This window comes from Jaculus jaculus, chromosome 10 (assembly GCF_020740685.1).
Source record: "Jaculus jaculus isolate mJacJac1 chromosome 10, mJacJac1.mat.Y.cur, whole genome shotgun sequence".
Lineage (NCBI taxonomy): Eukaryota > Metazoa > Chordata > Mammalia > Rodentia > Dipodidae > Jaculus > Jaculus jaculus.
In genome coordinates, this window is record NC_059111.1 from 66364291 (window position 1) to 66380270 (window position 15980).

Genomic DNA, 15980 nt, shown 5'->3' on the forward strand with positions numbered 1-15980 from the left:
AATCAAGTGTTTGTGAGAGAGCCATACAAGTTCCTAGGTGCTTGTATTTTTACCCACCTGCAAGTGTATGGGCACACATTAATGCAACATATCTTCCACTGTCTGCTTGTTACAGGTCTAGAGCACAGATATGCCAGTGAGAAACACTCCTAGGACATTTATATTTTAATGGCAAGAAAGGGAGATTAAGTAATGATGTAAAACACGGCACAAAAATACTATGGAAGGGCTGGAGAGATGGTTTAGTGGTTAAGGCACTTGCCTGTGAAGCCTCAGAATACAGGTTCGATTCCTCATTACCCACATAAGCCAGATGCACAAGGTGGCACATGTGTCTGGTGTTCCTTTGCAGTGGCTAGAGGTCCTGGTGTGCCCATTTCCTCTCTCATAAACACATAATCACTTAAAAAAAAAAACTTTAAAAAACACCACGGAGAGGAAGAAAAAAAGGGGGGAGGAGCTACATAGAGAATTGCAGTTTTGAGTAGGGTTTCAAACAAGCTATCAGGGAGAGTCTCCTTAGAAAGGTCCAACATTCATGAGCCAACTGAAGCCAAGTGTTAGCCAAGAAATTACACATTGGGGCTGGAGAGATGGCTTAGCGGTTAAGCGCTTGCCTGTGAAGCCTAAGGACCCCGGTTCGAGGCTCGGTTCCCCAGGTCCCATGTTAGCCAGATGCACAAGGGGGCGCACGCGTCTGGAGTTCGTTTGCAGAGGCTGGAAGCCCTGGTGCGCCCATTCTCTCTCTCTCCCTCTATCTGTCTTTCTCTCTGTGTCTGTCGCTCTCAAATAAATAAATTTAAAAAAAAAAAATTACACATTGAAGAAGGTTCCCCGCCAACTGAGTGCTAAATGCAAGGCCTTCCGATGGGAGTGTGTGTCTCGGTTTTTCACAGATGAAGGAAGAACTAAGGTCAGTGTGGCTGGAAATCGCTAACTCAGTAGGGAGAGAGGAGAAAATAGAACTTTAAAAGTAGAGGCGCTTTAGATTTTACTGTGATGAAATGTCACTGGAGGATTTTGTTGAGCAGTGGACTGACTTGTAAATTTTTAGCGTTCATGTGCGTCAGGATCGAAGTAAGGTTAACGTTACGTGAGACAGGAAAACAGATGAAGAATTTATCCAGTAAAAAGACAGGCTTACGGAAGCGGGTGTGGTGCAAAAACGGTGGATTTTGATCTCCGTGACTCCACATAGGAACGCCTCCGGCAGATAAAGACCAGCGGGCTTTCCGTTTGGGTTTCTGGGAGGAACTGATTCTAGGGCGGACCAAACCGGATGAAGGTCGTGAGTCCATTTCCGCCCTTTTTCCGGTTCACCACAGGCCGCTTCTCCGTGGAAGGCTGAGACGGGCTGCGCCGACCGTCTGCGCAGACGGCGTCTGCGGTTGTCACGCAGCGGAATGCCCGGCCTGCATACTTCCCGGGTTCGCGCTTTGTACCGGCGCATCTTGCAGCTTCACCGCGTTTTGCCCCCTGACCTCAAAGCCCTGGGTGACCAGTACGTGAAGGACGAATTTAGGAGACATAAGACCGTTGGTTCTGACGAAGCCCAGCGTTTCTTGCAGGAGTGGGAGGCAAGTGATGCCCCCTTTCTCTCGCCCCAGGCCCGTGGGGTTCCGCAGTGGTGCCCCCGTTTGTGCCTGCAGAGAGCGCCTGTCGTGCCTTATCCCCAGGCCGGGTCCTGTAGCGTTAGAAGTGCATGGCGCGAAGCTGTTAAACACTTCTCCCAGTGCCACGCGGACCCCTCAGCTTCTCCCAGTGCTCCAGCACATCCGGTTTCACTGGCGTCCCCAGTTCAGCATTTTGAGCTCCTGCGGGCTCCAGGTGCCGCAGAGATGAGGCTGAGGGGTGTCAGAATTGCATAAACCACTATAAAGTGCTCAAAGAGCTCGCCTGCTTTTGCTCACTCCATTGTCTTTGCACATAGCAAACGTAAGTGGTCTCATACTTAGTTTCCAGATTTAGAGACTTGTTTCCATTACTGATTAAGGTTTGTTCTTGGCGCCATAGCAATTTTTCACTTGATTTATGCAGAAATCAGTTAATATGAAAAAGCTTGAGGTTTACAAGTGGACAAAAATGCTGTTCCGAATGAAGCTAGGTGAAAAATTTAGTCTGTGATCTCAAGCTGCACTTGTATCACCCTGCTCTGTTAGACTACGTTTCAAGCATACACATGCACTAGGGATCACTTGCTTAGTTGCTGGTCTCCCTTGCTTTCTCTCTCCCCTCCCAACATTACCTTCTTTCCTCCTGCTTTCCTTCAACTTCTCTATCTCCCTCTTCACTCTCTCCCTGTTTCCCTCTTTTTTTTTTCTCCTCTCCCTCTCCTTTCCCTCCCATCCCACTTCTTTTTTTGTCAAGGTAGGGTCTCACTCTAATTTAATTTTATTTTTTCTCAATTTCCTTAAACATTTTCCATGATTGTAAAAATATCTCATGGTAATACCCTCCCTACCCCCACTTTCCCCTTTGAAATTCCATTCTCCATCATATCTCCTCCCCATCTCAATAAGTCTCTCTTTTATGTAGATGTCATTATCTTTCCCTCCTCTTAGGATGGTCTTGTGTAGGTAGTGTCAGGCACTATGAGGTCATGGATATCAACGCCATTTTATGTCTGGAGGGAGCACATTGTAAGGAGTCCTACCTTTGGCTCTTACATTCTTTCTGCCACCTCTTCTCCATTAGACCCTGAGCCTTGGAAGGCATGATCGAGATGTTACTTGGTACTCTAGTCACTTCTTTCCAGCACCATGATACCTTCTGAGGCATCCCAAGGTCACTGTCATCTGAGAAGATTCTCTTCCCAAACTGAGAGTAGCATTAATATAAGGCTACAAATATTAAGAGAAGTGCTTACTAGGCAGTTTGATAAGCATAGTGTACACACTTATCCAGACATCAGCAGATGTTCCACACCTAGGGCTCATGACTACCTCTGTTTTAAGTTTTCAGTATCAGGGACGTATTCCCTCCCATGGAGTGGGCCTCCAGTCCAAATTGGAGGGCAGTTGGTTTCCACCATGACAGATATGCCGCTGTTGCATACATTGGCTCATTTGGCCTGGCTGGCCAATTATAAGGCTTGCAGTATCCACTGTTGAGTATCTTCACTGTTGGTATCTCTTTCTCCCATTGAACTGCAGGTAGAATGGCTTCTTCCAGCTTTCTATCAGCTGGACTACATGGGGGAGGTTATCAGCACAGTTCCTGCAGGATTTCTCAGTGGCCTTGCAGCCCAAGTATGTGGAGTCTTCAGCAATAGGGTCTTACCATTGATTCATGGTGGGAAACCAAGAACCTTGGCAATGGTGTATAATGTTTTGGGGCCATCAGGGACCTCCCTGGCCAACAACTCACTGGAAGGTATCCCATCCCTGGCACTGAAAATTTTCTAGCAATGATCTGTGGCTCCTGAGTGTTCCATTGTCCAAAACTGGAGGATTCTAAATGATTTATTTATATCCTCTTAGATTTTGATTAGCCCTCCCTCCACCTTTCCTTTACTCAGTCTCCTCTCCTGACCTCACTTTGGGCCTTTTCACCTCCGGTAATCTATTCTTCTACTTACTTATATACAATACCAACCTACTAAGTACCCTCCTCCCTTCCTTCTCTTCCCTTTGTATCAATTTTTTTAGCTTACTGGCCTCTGCTACTGAGTTTTTTCCTTCTCACACAGAAGCCCAAACATCTGTACCTAGGATCCACATATGAGAGAGAACATGTGGCTCTTGGCTTTCTGGGTCTGGGTTACCTCACTTTTTCTGCAAATTTTATAACTTCATTTTTCTTTACCGCTGAGTAGAACTCCATTGTATAAATGTGCCATATCTTCATTACCCACTCATCAGTTGAGGGACATCTAGGCTGGTTTCATTTCCCAGCTATTATAAATTGAGCAGCAATAAACATGGTTGAGCACGTACTTCTAAGGAAATGAGAAGAGTCCTTAAGATATATGCCTAGGAGTGCTATAGCTGGGTCATATGGTAGATCAATCTTTAGCTGTTTTAGGAACCTCCACACTTATTTCCACAATGGCTGGACCACATTGCATTCCCACCAACAGTGTAGAGGGGTTCCTCTTTTTCTACATCCCTGCCAGCATTTATGATCCTTTGTTTTCATGATGGTAGCCAATCTGACAGGAGTGAGATGGATTCTCAAAGTAGTTTTAATCTGCATTTCCCTGAGACTAGCGACGTAGAACATTTTTTTTAGATACTTATACACCATCCATATTTCTTCCTTTGAGAACTCTCTATTTAGCTCCATAGCCCATTTTTTAATTGGCTTGTTTGATTTCTCATTATTTAACTACTTGAGTTCTTTGTATACCCTAGATATTAATCCTCTATCAGATATATAGCTGGCGAAGATATTTTCCCATTCTGTAGGTTGCCTGTTTGCTTTATTCACAGTGTCCTTTGCAGTATAAAATCTGTGTAATTTTATGAGGTCCCAGTGGTTAATCTGTGGTTTTATTGCCTGAGCAGTTGGGGTTGTATTCAGAAAGTCTTTGTCAAGACCAGTATGTTGAAGGGTTTCCCCTACTTTTTCCTCTAGCAGTTTTAGAGTTTCAGGTCTGATGTTAAGGTTTTTAATCCATTTGGACTTAATTCTTGTGCATGGCAAGAGAGAAGAATCTATTTTCATCCTTCTACAGATACATATCCAGTTTTCCCAACACCATTTGCTGAAGAAGATGTCTTTTCTTGAATGAATATTTTTGGCATTTTTATTGAATATCAGGTGGATATAGCTACCTGTACTTATATCTGGGTTCTCTATTCTGTTCCATTGATCTACATGTCTGCTTTTGTGCCAGTACCATGCTGTTTTTGTTACTTTGGCTCTGTAGTATAGGTTAAAATCAGGTATGGTGATACCACCAGCCTTATATTTGTTGCTCAGTATTATTTTAGATATTCGAGGATTTTTGTGATTCCAAATGAATGTTTGGATTGTTGTTTCTATTTTCATGAAGAATGCCTTTGGAATTTTTTAAAAAATTTATTATTATTATTTATTTATTTATTTGAGAGTGACAGACACAGAGAGAAAGACAGATGGAGGGAGAGAGAGAGAATGGGAGCGCCAGGGCTTCCAGCCTCTGCAAACGAACTCCAGATGCGTGCACCCCCTTTTGCATCTGGCTAACGTGGGACCTGGGGAACCAAGCCTCGAACCGGGGTCCTTAGGCTTCACAGGCAAGCGCTTAACCGCTAAGCCATCTCTTCAGCCCGAGAATGCCTTTGGAATTTTGATGGGGAATGCATTAAATGTGTAGATTGCTTTTGGTAAGATTGCCATTTTCACAATATTGATTCTTTCAATCCAGGAACAAGGGATGTTTATCCACCTCCTAGTGTCTTATGCAATTTCTTGCTTGAGTGTTTTAAAGTTTTCATTGTAGAGATCCTTTACTTCCTTGGTTAGGTTTGTTCCAAGGTACTTTATTTTCTTTGATGCAATCGTGAATGGGAGCAATTCTCTGATTTCATCCTCTGTGTGTTTGTTGTTAGCATATATGAAGGCTACTGATTTCTGTGTGTTTATGTTGTATCCTACTACATGGCTATAGGTTTTTATCAGCTCTAAAAGTTTGCTAGTAGAGTCTTTAGGGTCCTTTATATATAGAATCATGTCAACTGCAAATAATGATAACTTGATCTCTTCCTTTCCAATTTGTATCCCTTTTATGAGTGTCTCTTGCCTTATTGCTATGGCTAAGACTTCCAGTACTATATTAAATAAACGTGGGGACAGCAGACCCCCTTGTCTTGTTCCTGATTTTAGTGGAAAAGCTTACAGTTTTTCCCCATTTAGTAATATGTTGGCTGTAGGCTTGTCATAAATAGCCTTTATATATTGAGATATGTTCCTTCTATTCCCAGTCTCTGTAGGACTTTTATCATGAAGGGATGTTGGATTTTGTCGAACACTTTCTCTGCGTCTAATGAGATGATCATGTGATTTCTGTCCTTCAATCCATTTATATAATGTATTAGATTTATCTATTTGCATATATTGAACTATCCATGCATCTCTGGCATAAAGCCTGCTTGCTTAGGGTGAATGATCTTTCTGACATATTCTTGTATTCTGTTTGCCAATATTTTCTTGAGCATTTTTACGTCTATGTTCATGAGGGAGATTGGTCTGTAATTTTCTTTTTTTGTTCTATCTTTGTCTGGTTTTGGTATCAGGGTGATGCTGGCCTCATAGAAGGAGTTTGGTAGAGTTCCTTCTTTTTTTTATTTTATGGAAAAGCTTAAGAAGCAATGGTGTTAGCTCTTCCTTGAAGGTCTGTTAAAATTCAGCAGTGAATCCATCTGGGCCTGGGCTTTTTTTAGTTGGGAGATTTTTGATAACTGTTCAAATCTCCATGCTTGTTATAGGTCTATATAAGTGAATAATCTCAGCCTGATTTAATTTAGGTAGGTCATATAAATCAAAGAAATCATCCATTTCTTTCTGAGTTTCATACTTTGTGGAGTATATGCTTTTATAGTATGTCCCTATTTTTTTTTAAATTTCTCTGGTATCTGTGATGTTACCTTTTTCATCTCTAATTTGTTAATTTGTGTCTCTTCTCTTTCTTTTGGTCAGATTTGATAAGGGTTTACCAATCTTGTTTATCCTTTCAAAGAACCAACTCTTTGTTTCATTGATTATTTGGATTGTTTTTTTAATTTCTATTTCATTAATTTCTGTCCTAATCTTTATTATTTCTTCCTGTCTGCCGATTTTGGGTTTGCCTTGTTCTTCTTTTTCTAAGGCTTTACGGTGAAGCATTGGGTCATCTACTTTTGACCTTTTAAATTTCTTACTATACACACTTAAAGGTATAAATTTCCCTCTTAGGACTGCCTTCATTGTGTCCCAGAGATTATGGTTTGTTGTGTTCTCATTATTGTTTGACTCTATAAATTTTTTGATTTCCTTCTTGATTTCTTCATTGACCCATTCATCATTTAGTAATGTGTTGTTTAAGTTCCATGATTTTGTGTATGCTCTATAGCCTTTCTTGCTATTGACTTGTAGTTTGATTCCATTGTGGTCAGATAGAATGCAAGGAATTATTTCAATTTTCCTGTATTTGTTAAGATTTGCTTTGTGTCCTAATATATGGTCTATTTTAGAGAATGTTCCATGTGCCGTTTCAAGGAATGTATATTCTGCAGCATTTGGATGAAATGTCCTGTATATATCTGTCAGGTCCATTCCTTCTATGCCATCATTTAGTCCAGATGCCTCTTTGTTTATTTTTTCCTGGGATGATCTGTCAATCGACGAGAGTGGGGTGTTAAAGTCATCTACTTCCACTGTGTTTGGTGTTATATGCGACTTTAGTTCTAATAGCATTTGATGAATTTGGGGGCCCCCATGTTAGGTGCAAATATGTTTATGATTGTAATGTCCTCCTGTTGGAGGGTGCCTTTAATATAATATAAATATAAATTGGTCTTCCTTATCTTTCTTAACTAATGTTGGAGTGAAGTCTACCTTGTCAGATATTAGGATAGCAAGCCCTGCTTATTTTTAGGTCCATTTACTTAAAACATTTTTTTCCCAACCTTTCACCCTAAGATAATGTCCATCCTTTGTAGAAAGGTGGGTTTCTTAGAGGCAGCAATTTGAAGGACCCTTATTTTTGTTTATTTTAATTTATTTATTTGAGATTGACAGACAGAGAGAGAAAGAGGCGGATAGACAGAGAGAGAGAATGGGTACGCCAGGGCCTCCAGGTGCTGCAAACGAAATCCAGATGCATGTCCCCCCTGTGCATCTGGTTAACATGGGTCCTGGAGAATAGAGCCTTGAATGGGGGTCCTTAGGCTTCACAGGCAAGTGCTTAACTGCTAAGCCATCTCTCGATCCCAGGATCCTGCTTTTTAACCCAGTCTGCAAACCTATGTCTTTTTGTTGGGGCATTGAGACCATTGAAATTAAGAGATATTATTGAAAGGCATGTATTCATTTTTGCCATTTTATTTTATTTTTTTTGTAGTTCTTCTGGCTTTACCTTTGCTGTCTTGTGTTAACTAGTATTTGAGTATTGTTTGTTTTTTCCTGGTTCCTTATATGTGTGCTTTTCCTTTTCTTTAGCATGGAGGATTCTTTCAAGTATTTTCTGTAGATCTGATTTCATCTTCAAATAGTCCTTTAGCCTGCTTTTGTCATGGAATGTCCTTATTTCTGCGTCTACTTGAATGGATAGCTTTGCAGGATAAAGTAACCTTGGTTGACAGTTGTTATCTTTCAGAACTTGGAATACATCACTCCATGTCCTTCTGGCTTTTAAAATTTTTGTTGAGTATTCTGCTGTAATCCTGATAGGAGTGCCTTTTTAAGTAACTTGATTTTTCTCTGACTACTTTCAATATTTTTTCTTTGGTTTGTATGTTTGGTAGTTTGATTATAATATGGTGAGGAGAGGTTCTTTCCAGGTTTTGTATGGTGGTGTTCTAAAGGATTCCTGTCTGTGCATTGGCACCTCTTTCACAATTTGGGGGAATTTTTCTTCTATGATTTTGTTGAAGATGCCAACTATGCCTTTGGAGTGAAATTCTTCTCCTTCTACTATGCCCTGAATTCTTATGTTTGATCTTTTCATAGTGTCCCAAATATCTTAAAATTCCCACTCATACTTTTCTATAAGTTTGTCTTTCTCTTTGTTGGACTGTATTAGATCTGCCTCCTAGTCTTCTAGCTTAGATATTCTGTCCTCTCCTTCATCCATTCTACTGGTAAGATTTCCTACAGAGTTTTTAAATTCATTAGCTGTATTCTTTTTTGGTAGTAACTCTAACTGGTTTTTCTTTATTATTTCTATTTCCTTATTTATGTCTAGTATTGACCTCTTTATTTCATTAAATTGGCATTCTTTGTCTTCTTTGCTTCCTTTGATTTCTTATCTGAGTTCTTTGAACATACTTATAATCACTCTTTTGAAATCATTCTTAGGCATTTTCTCTAACTCATTCTCACTGGAGTTCATTTCTGGCATTAATCCTTTTTGGTGGATTTATATTGTCTTGATTTTTGGTGTTTCTTGTGTTATAATGTATATATTTTTGCATCTTGGATTATTTAATGATTGAATTTGCCAGTTAGCTGGGTATTATGAGATGTATAAATCAATCTGATGTTATATATCTTCAGGGTAGGAGCTTAAGGCACTAGGTGTGGCTCTGAAGATTTTTGAGTATCTACAAAAGTGACTCTAGGTGTTGGGTGTGCCTGCTCTGAGAGTATTCAAGTAGGCTAAGTGGAACAAAATACTGGTAGATTCTAAACTTTAACTAAACAATCTACACTTACAATGAGAAACAGTACAGAGTATTTATCCAAGAGTAGGTATTATGACAACCAGATTCTCTGTCTGTCCCTTAGGCTGTGTGGTGCCTTACTAACTCCCTTAATCCTGACAACAAGGTGGTTAAGGTTTCTGGTCTATAGAGGGTTCCAAGTCAGCTTGTTACCAGGTGAGACCCTTCCCTAATGTATAACAGAAGAGTAAACAAAGCCACTATAATTCAAGAAGCAACAAAAAACAAGCTCAAAATACAGCTTATTTAAGAATGGCAAATTTGCCCATCCATCCGATTTGACATTTAATTTATCCTGATATGGAAGGTGCAATTTGCACTTCTGGTTCAGGCATATATACTGGGTTTATTAGGCAGGTACTGACCTGGCGTAATCCCAGTTACCTTTTGGGATGATTTTGGTCTCATCTGTGCTCTTGATTGGGACCCTCTTTGGTGCTCTATCAGTTTAGGCATGCATGGCCGGGTCCCTGGACCGCTGCTTTGTTCTGGGGGCTGGGCACTGGTGGTGGGGAAGGGGAGGGAGCTGATGCTTCTCTAGTTTGCCTGCTGTTCCACATGTTCTTCTACCTTGTGATCTGCTCCTCCATTGTTTACTGCTATTCTCCCATTACGTTTCTTGAGTTTGTGGAGAGCTCCAGTGTGAGTGGAAAATCCCCTTGCCTGGCTTTTCCTGTGGCTCCATCTGAGCCTGGTGGCTGGCTGGTGCGACACCTGCCCTGCTGGAGCAATTTCTGCTGGCCCTTGCAGGCTCTGGATGCTCTGTGTCTCTCCTACTTCTCTGCTGCTGTTTCAATTTCCTATACACCTCACTTTTTAGTAAGAGTGTGTGAAAGAGGAAGGAGCCGCTATGTACATGTCCTTGCCGCCCAATGTGTTCACGTCACTTGCTCGGTGATTGCCAACTCAGGCTAACCTGGAATTCACTCTGTAGTCTCAGGGTGGCCTTGAACTCATGGCAATCCTCCTACCTCTGGAATGGTGGGTTTAAAGACGTGCACCATCACATCCACCCCCTCTTTCTTTCTCCTTCTTTCCTCCTCACTTGTCTCCTTCATTTCTTTTTTTTTTCTTTTGACAACAAGATCATTATGGTGTGCTGAAAGTTCCACAGGATTTCCTCCTGACTCATAAAACTAAGATGTGAAGGGAATTAGAAATACAAGCATTTCTCAGGAATCTGAAAGCATAAAGCTACCATGGTAGAATAGAAAGTCTTTTTTTCATTCTAAAAGGTTGGTGATCCCTGAAGAGCTGACTTCAGTTTGCCTTTAAAACACTCTCAAAGTTAGTGTAACCAGAGCATTTTCATTCGATTTGTGATTTTATTTATTTATTTATTTTTGGTTTGTGCAGTATGTGTTTGTGATATGTTTGTGTATGTGTATGCCACAGCATGCATGTGGACATCAGAGGATAACCATTGGATATCAGTCTTTGTCTTCCATCTGTTTTGAGGCAGAGTCACTTGTCCCAAGAAGGAATAACTCCAAGCTTCAGGATGCTCAGGTCACTGCCTCCCTTCTCATCCTTAGCCACAATGGAGATTACAAATGTGTGCTGTAGCATTTGGCTTTTTTTTTTTCTTCTTCTTTTTTTTTTTTTCTTTTGGTTTTCCAAGGCAGGGTCTTACTCTGGCCCAGGCAGACCTGGAATTCACTATGGAGTCTCAGGGTGGCCTTGAACTCATGGCGATTCTCCTATCTCTGCTTCCGAAGTGCTGGGATTAAAGGCGTGCACCATCACACCTGGATTACATTTGGCATTTGACATGGGACCTTGGGTTCTGAACGTGTGTCCTCATATTTGCACATCAAGCACTTTATTCACTGAGCTATCTGAGAATTCTTGGCTATGTAATCATTTAAGTTTTAAAGAGGGACATGTAAAACAAAGATACCATTTAGAACATTCCAAAATTCTTGATGTACTTGATGTCATTTTGTTGCCTGAAGCTAGGGAAGTTTGATCTTCTTAAGTGCAAAGTATTTTCTTTAATAAAATGTTTTTGTCTTGGAGTCAGAAATTCTGGATTCAAATTCAGTCTCCAATAATAACCAATCACTTATTTTTTCTAATATTCTTATCTGTTAAATAACAACAGTATGCATCATATGCATCTCAAAGTCTGTATGTAAATTCACTTAAAAGCATTTTGTATATTGTAAATTACAGTAGTGCTGTATAATACTAAAGTGTTTGTAAAGCAATATTAAAGTCAGTTTGTGGACAGATAAGACAAAAGCTACCTGTTAGGGGAAGAAAGATTATGATTTTTCTGTGTTGACAAGTCTTAGAGAACTTGGAATGCTCAAGCAAAAAAAAAAATGCAGGAAAAAATAGAAAGTTAAAATAAATTGATAAAAATTTGAAGGGGAGGGTATTATGAGAATTGGGTAAATAAAGTTCATCCTAGTAGGCTTGGTAACACAAATGTGGCTGTTTTGTTTTTAAAGCTCTTAAAATAATTTTACATTTACAGAAGTGTTAGAAAGGCAGGGTATATAGTTTGCATACATCCTACACCTCACTTCCTGTTCTTTTAATGTATAGCCAGAGTACATTCATAAAAACTTAGAAAGTAGCACTTCTGTGGTACTTTTAACTATAGGATTTATTCACATTTTGCCAGTACTCTCATGAATGCCCACATTCTGTTTGAGGATACAGTCTGGATCCCACATTGCATTTAAGTTTTTTTTTTTTCTTTTTAATTTCTTCCAGTCTGTGACAGTTAATCTTTTGTTATCTTTCATGATCTTGACACTTTTAAAAGGGTCTTATCTGTTACTTTGAGAAATGTGTTGATTTGGGTTTGTTGAATAATTAGTTATGATTACATTGATGTTATGCATAGTTGGAAAGAATATTATGGGACTAGGGCTGTAGCTTTGTTCGTAAGAGTCACTACCTCACATGCTAAGAGATCTGAGTTCCATCCTGAGTACCACATAAAAGGGTGTGGTGACACAGGACTACAATCCTAGCACTCTGGAAGTAGAGGCAAGAGGATAAAAAGTTTTAGGTCATCTTCCAGTTACATAGGGCGTTTGAGGCAAGTGTGGGATACATGAGACCCTGTCTCAAAAAAAAAAAAAAAAAAAAAGGTGAGAAGTATCTTCAATACATTATGCAGAGGATACATGTCATCATGATAACTGTGATAACTTGAACCTGATGATGGTGATACTACCAGGTGTCTCTACTGTTAGGTTAATGCTATAATTTGGATAATTTATATCCTCCAAAATCATATGCTAGAAGCTTGTTTCCCAGCATGGCATGTTGAGAGAGGTGGACCCTTTAAAGATGCAGGTCCCTACTGTGAGATAATATGCTTCTTGAAAGCATCAGTGTTGAGAGAGATTAATATAGTTTTTGCGGGACTCTTGCAACTTCTAGTAAGAACATATTGTCATAAAGACAGTGTAGCCTGAGCTAAGTGTGGTGTCACATACCTGTAATCTGGACTACACTGAAGGCTGATGCAGGAGAATGGCAAGTTTAAAGCTAGCCTCAGCAATTTGCCAGAAATTGGTCTCACAATAAAATTAAAAGGGTCTTAGAGCCTGGTATGTGCCAAGTCTTGGGTTCATTTCCCACTTCTGCCCAAAATAAAGAAATGAAAGCCTTACCCCAAGTTTCTCTTACTTCCTGACTAGGCATGTGATATGTGATCACTCCTGCTCATATGCAATCCCACCATGAGTCCATCTGTAATGTTGTGATGTGGTCAGAAAATCCTCATCAGTGCCAAATGGATGCCAACCCCATGCTCTTGGACTTCCAAAGCTGTGAGCTAAATCATTATCTTTTCTTTATATAATATGTGACATTCAGGTATTTTGTTTTAGCAACAGAGAATGGACAAAGGTAGTACTTTTCCTCTTGAAATTAATACATTATTTGGGCAGACTCTAAGGCTTTATAGATATCCTATTTCTCCTTATACTTTGATTAATTTAGTCCTCTAGTATATTTTGTGATTGTGTTCTAATGATGAATTTATTTCCCCATTCCTTCTTAATTTATTATTGGAATATTTCCATAGGGAAGAATTCTCCCATCTTTCTTACTGTTGATCTAGTATTTTTCACACTTTTTTTTTTTTTTGGAATGAAGACAAAGAGCATTCCATGGGATTGGAGCCCTGTAGTTGATGAGTTGACAAAAGTTTAAGCCTAGGGTTCTATTTTCATAATACTTCTTACAGTTACAGAGCAGTTCAATTAAGCCTATGAATTTGACAGGGTACAAAATTCTGTCTCTAGGAAAAGAAGTAAAAAGGTTTAACATGTTACAGATAATTTTGGCTTATTTACTATTGCTAGGCAATGTGGTAGACTTTGTGAGTAGCCAAAAGGAATAAATATATTTTATTTTTAGGGTTTAATGTTTAGTAAAGTAACATGGACAATTATAGTATGAAAAAAAATGCTTTTGAAATGGTATGGGACTGGGCTGGAGAGGTGGCTTAGTGGTTAAGCGCTTGCCTGTGAAGCCTAAGGACCCCAGTTTGAGGCTCATTTCCCCAGGACCTATGTTAGCCAGTTGCACAAGGGGGAGCACACATCTGGAGTTCATTTGCAGTGGTTGATGGCCCAGGCATGCCCATTTTTTTCTCTCTCTCTCTTTTGTTCTCAAATAAATAAATAAAAATAAACAAAAACATTTTTAAAAATGGTATGGGACCAAGGAGGAGTGGAGAATGTTAAGTCCACATAAAATTATTGAGCCAAAGTCAAAACAGGGCTTTCTAGAAAAAGAGATAAAGTTATGTATTTGACATGAAAACAGTATGCGGTTTTACAGAAAGTGCATTGATGTGTTTAGAATATAGTATTTTATGTGGAAGAATAGAAGGATATATGTCTAACCAGGTAGCAGGAATATTCTGCTACAGAATTTAATTTCATATTTTGACCATTGAAATATTATGGGTAGATATTAGTGGAAATGATTCCAACCATGCTCTAGAAATATTCCTTTAGCAGCAATATAGAGGAATGATTGAAGAAAGAAGACTGAAGATAGGGAGAGCTATTATAAATTGAAATAGTACTCTCAAATATGTATGTTTCTACACCAAGACGAGAAAAAGGTATTGAGAATGCAGAGTATAGATTTTATGCATTATCTTTTGTAAGGTAGAATGAGCTTTATTTGGTGACTGACAGGATTAGTGAAGAGGAAATAAATATAAAGGATAACTCAGGCTTTGGAATTTGGTATCTATAAACATCAAAAGAACATGGGAGAAACAGGTGGGGGAATGTGCTTGGCTTGGCATATTTAGTATTAAAAATTCTATTGGTATAGTTAAGTAGAGAAGTTGTCATATTCAGCTTCATGTCACTGGGATGAGCCTCCAAACCAGATACAGTTTATATGAGGAATGGATTTTATTTGAAGTTTATAGATCCAGGGGAAGTTTCATAATGGCAAAAAGCAGAAACCCCACCACCAGGATCACAAGCAAACACACTCCAGGAACCCCAGGCAGAGCTCAAGCACTCTGCATATTTAAGGCTAGAATTCCAGATCTGCCATAAACACACCTTATGGCTAGACCCTAGAATCTACTCATAGTGACACTTCCAGCCAGGCAGCTGGAAATCCAAGAAGCTTTAATAAAACTGCATCTTTTGGGGGACATCCATTCAGACAAACAAAGATGTTGTGAGGGATGTATTGGCCTGATACTCTGGAGACAGTTTGGAGACAAAGATTTGGAATTTATTACCACTAATTGATAGCCCAAATATGTGGATACAAGTATCTAGGTTGGATGGTCAAAGAGAGAATACTAGTATTTAGGGGAATAGTCAAAAGTCATAACATATTTAGGAGTCAAGAGAATGAAGGTTCTAGTATAGTGCTGGAACTGTTCTTTTCCTTTTTTTTAAATTTTTTTAAATTTTTTTTTAATTTTTGTTTGTTTATTTATTTGAGAGAGACAGGGACAGAAAGAGGCAGATAGAAACAGGGGGAGAGAATGGGCAGGCCAGGGCCTCCAGCCACTGCAAATGAACTCCAGACGCGTGTGCCCCCCTTGTCTGGCTAACATGGGTCCTGGGGAGTCGAGCCTCGAACCTGGGTCCTTAGGCTTCACAGGCAAGCGCTTAACCGCTAAGCCATCTCTCCAGCCCTGTTCTTTTCCTTTTAAAATTGTATTTAGTTGTTCCTAGACACTTTATGAAGGAACATACCTTTATCTTATTTATTTATTTATTTTTTGTTCATTTTTTATTTATTTATTTGAGAGCGACAGACACAGAGAGAAAGACAGATAGAGGGAGAGAGAGAGAATGGGCGCACCACGGCTTCCAGCCACTACAAACGAACTCCAGACGCGTGCGCCCCCTTGTGCATCTGGCTAACGTGGGACCTGGGGAACCGAGCCTCGAACTTCACAGGCAAGCACTTAACCGCTAAGCCATCTCTCCAGCCCCATACCTTCATCTTTTTTGATTGTGCACAATTCTTCAGACTTACGTAATAGTGTAGGTATCATAATACAATGTTTGCTGCAGTTTTAGAGAAGAACTGCTTCAGAGTTGACAAAGCCTTTGTAACTTACATGGGATATCATTTTCTTACTTGTGACTTTGAAGTCTATCATCAGATCAAAATGTA

The 15980-nt window shown here is 39.7% G+C and overlaps 1 protein-coding gene across 1 annotated transcript in view; it reads left to right on the forward strand.

Moving 5' to 3' along the window:
* The first annotated feature begins 1308 nt into the window (after nt 1-1308).
* Nucleotides 1309-15980, forward strand: part of Sdhaf3 (succinate dehydrogenase complex assembly factor 3) — a 54738-nt gene continuing 40066 nt past the window's right edge. The window contains exon 1 of the mRNA XM_004656196.2: nt 1309-1577. Within this exon, the coding sequence (XP_004656253.1) occupies nt 1404-1577 (174 nt within the window). The 5' untranslated portion in view covers nt 1309-1403. The remainder of the gene's footprint in view (nt 1578-15980) is intronic.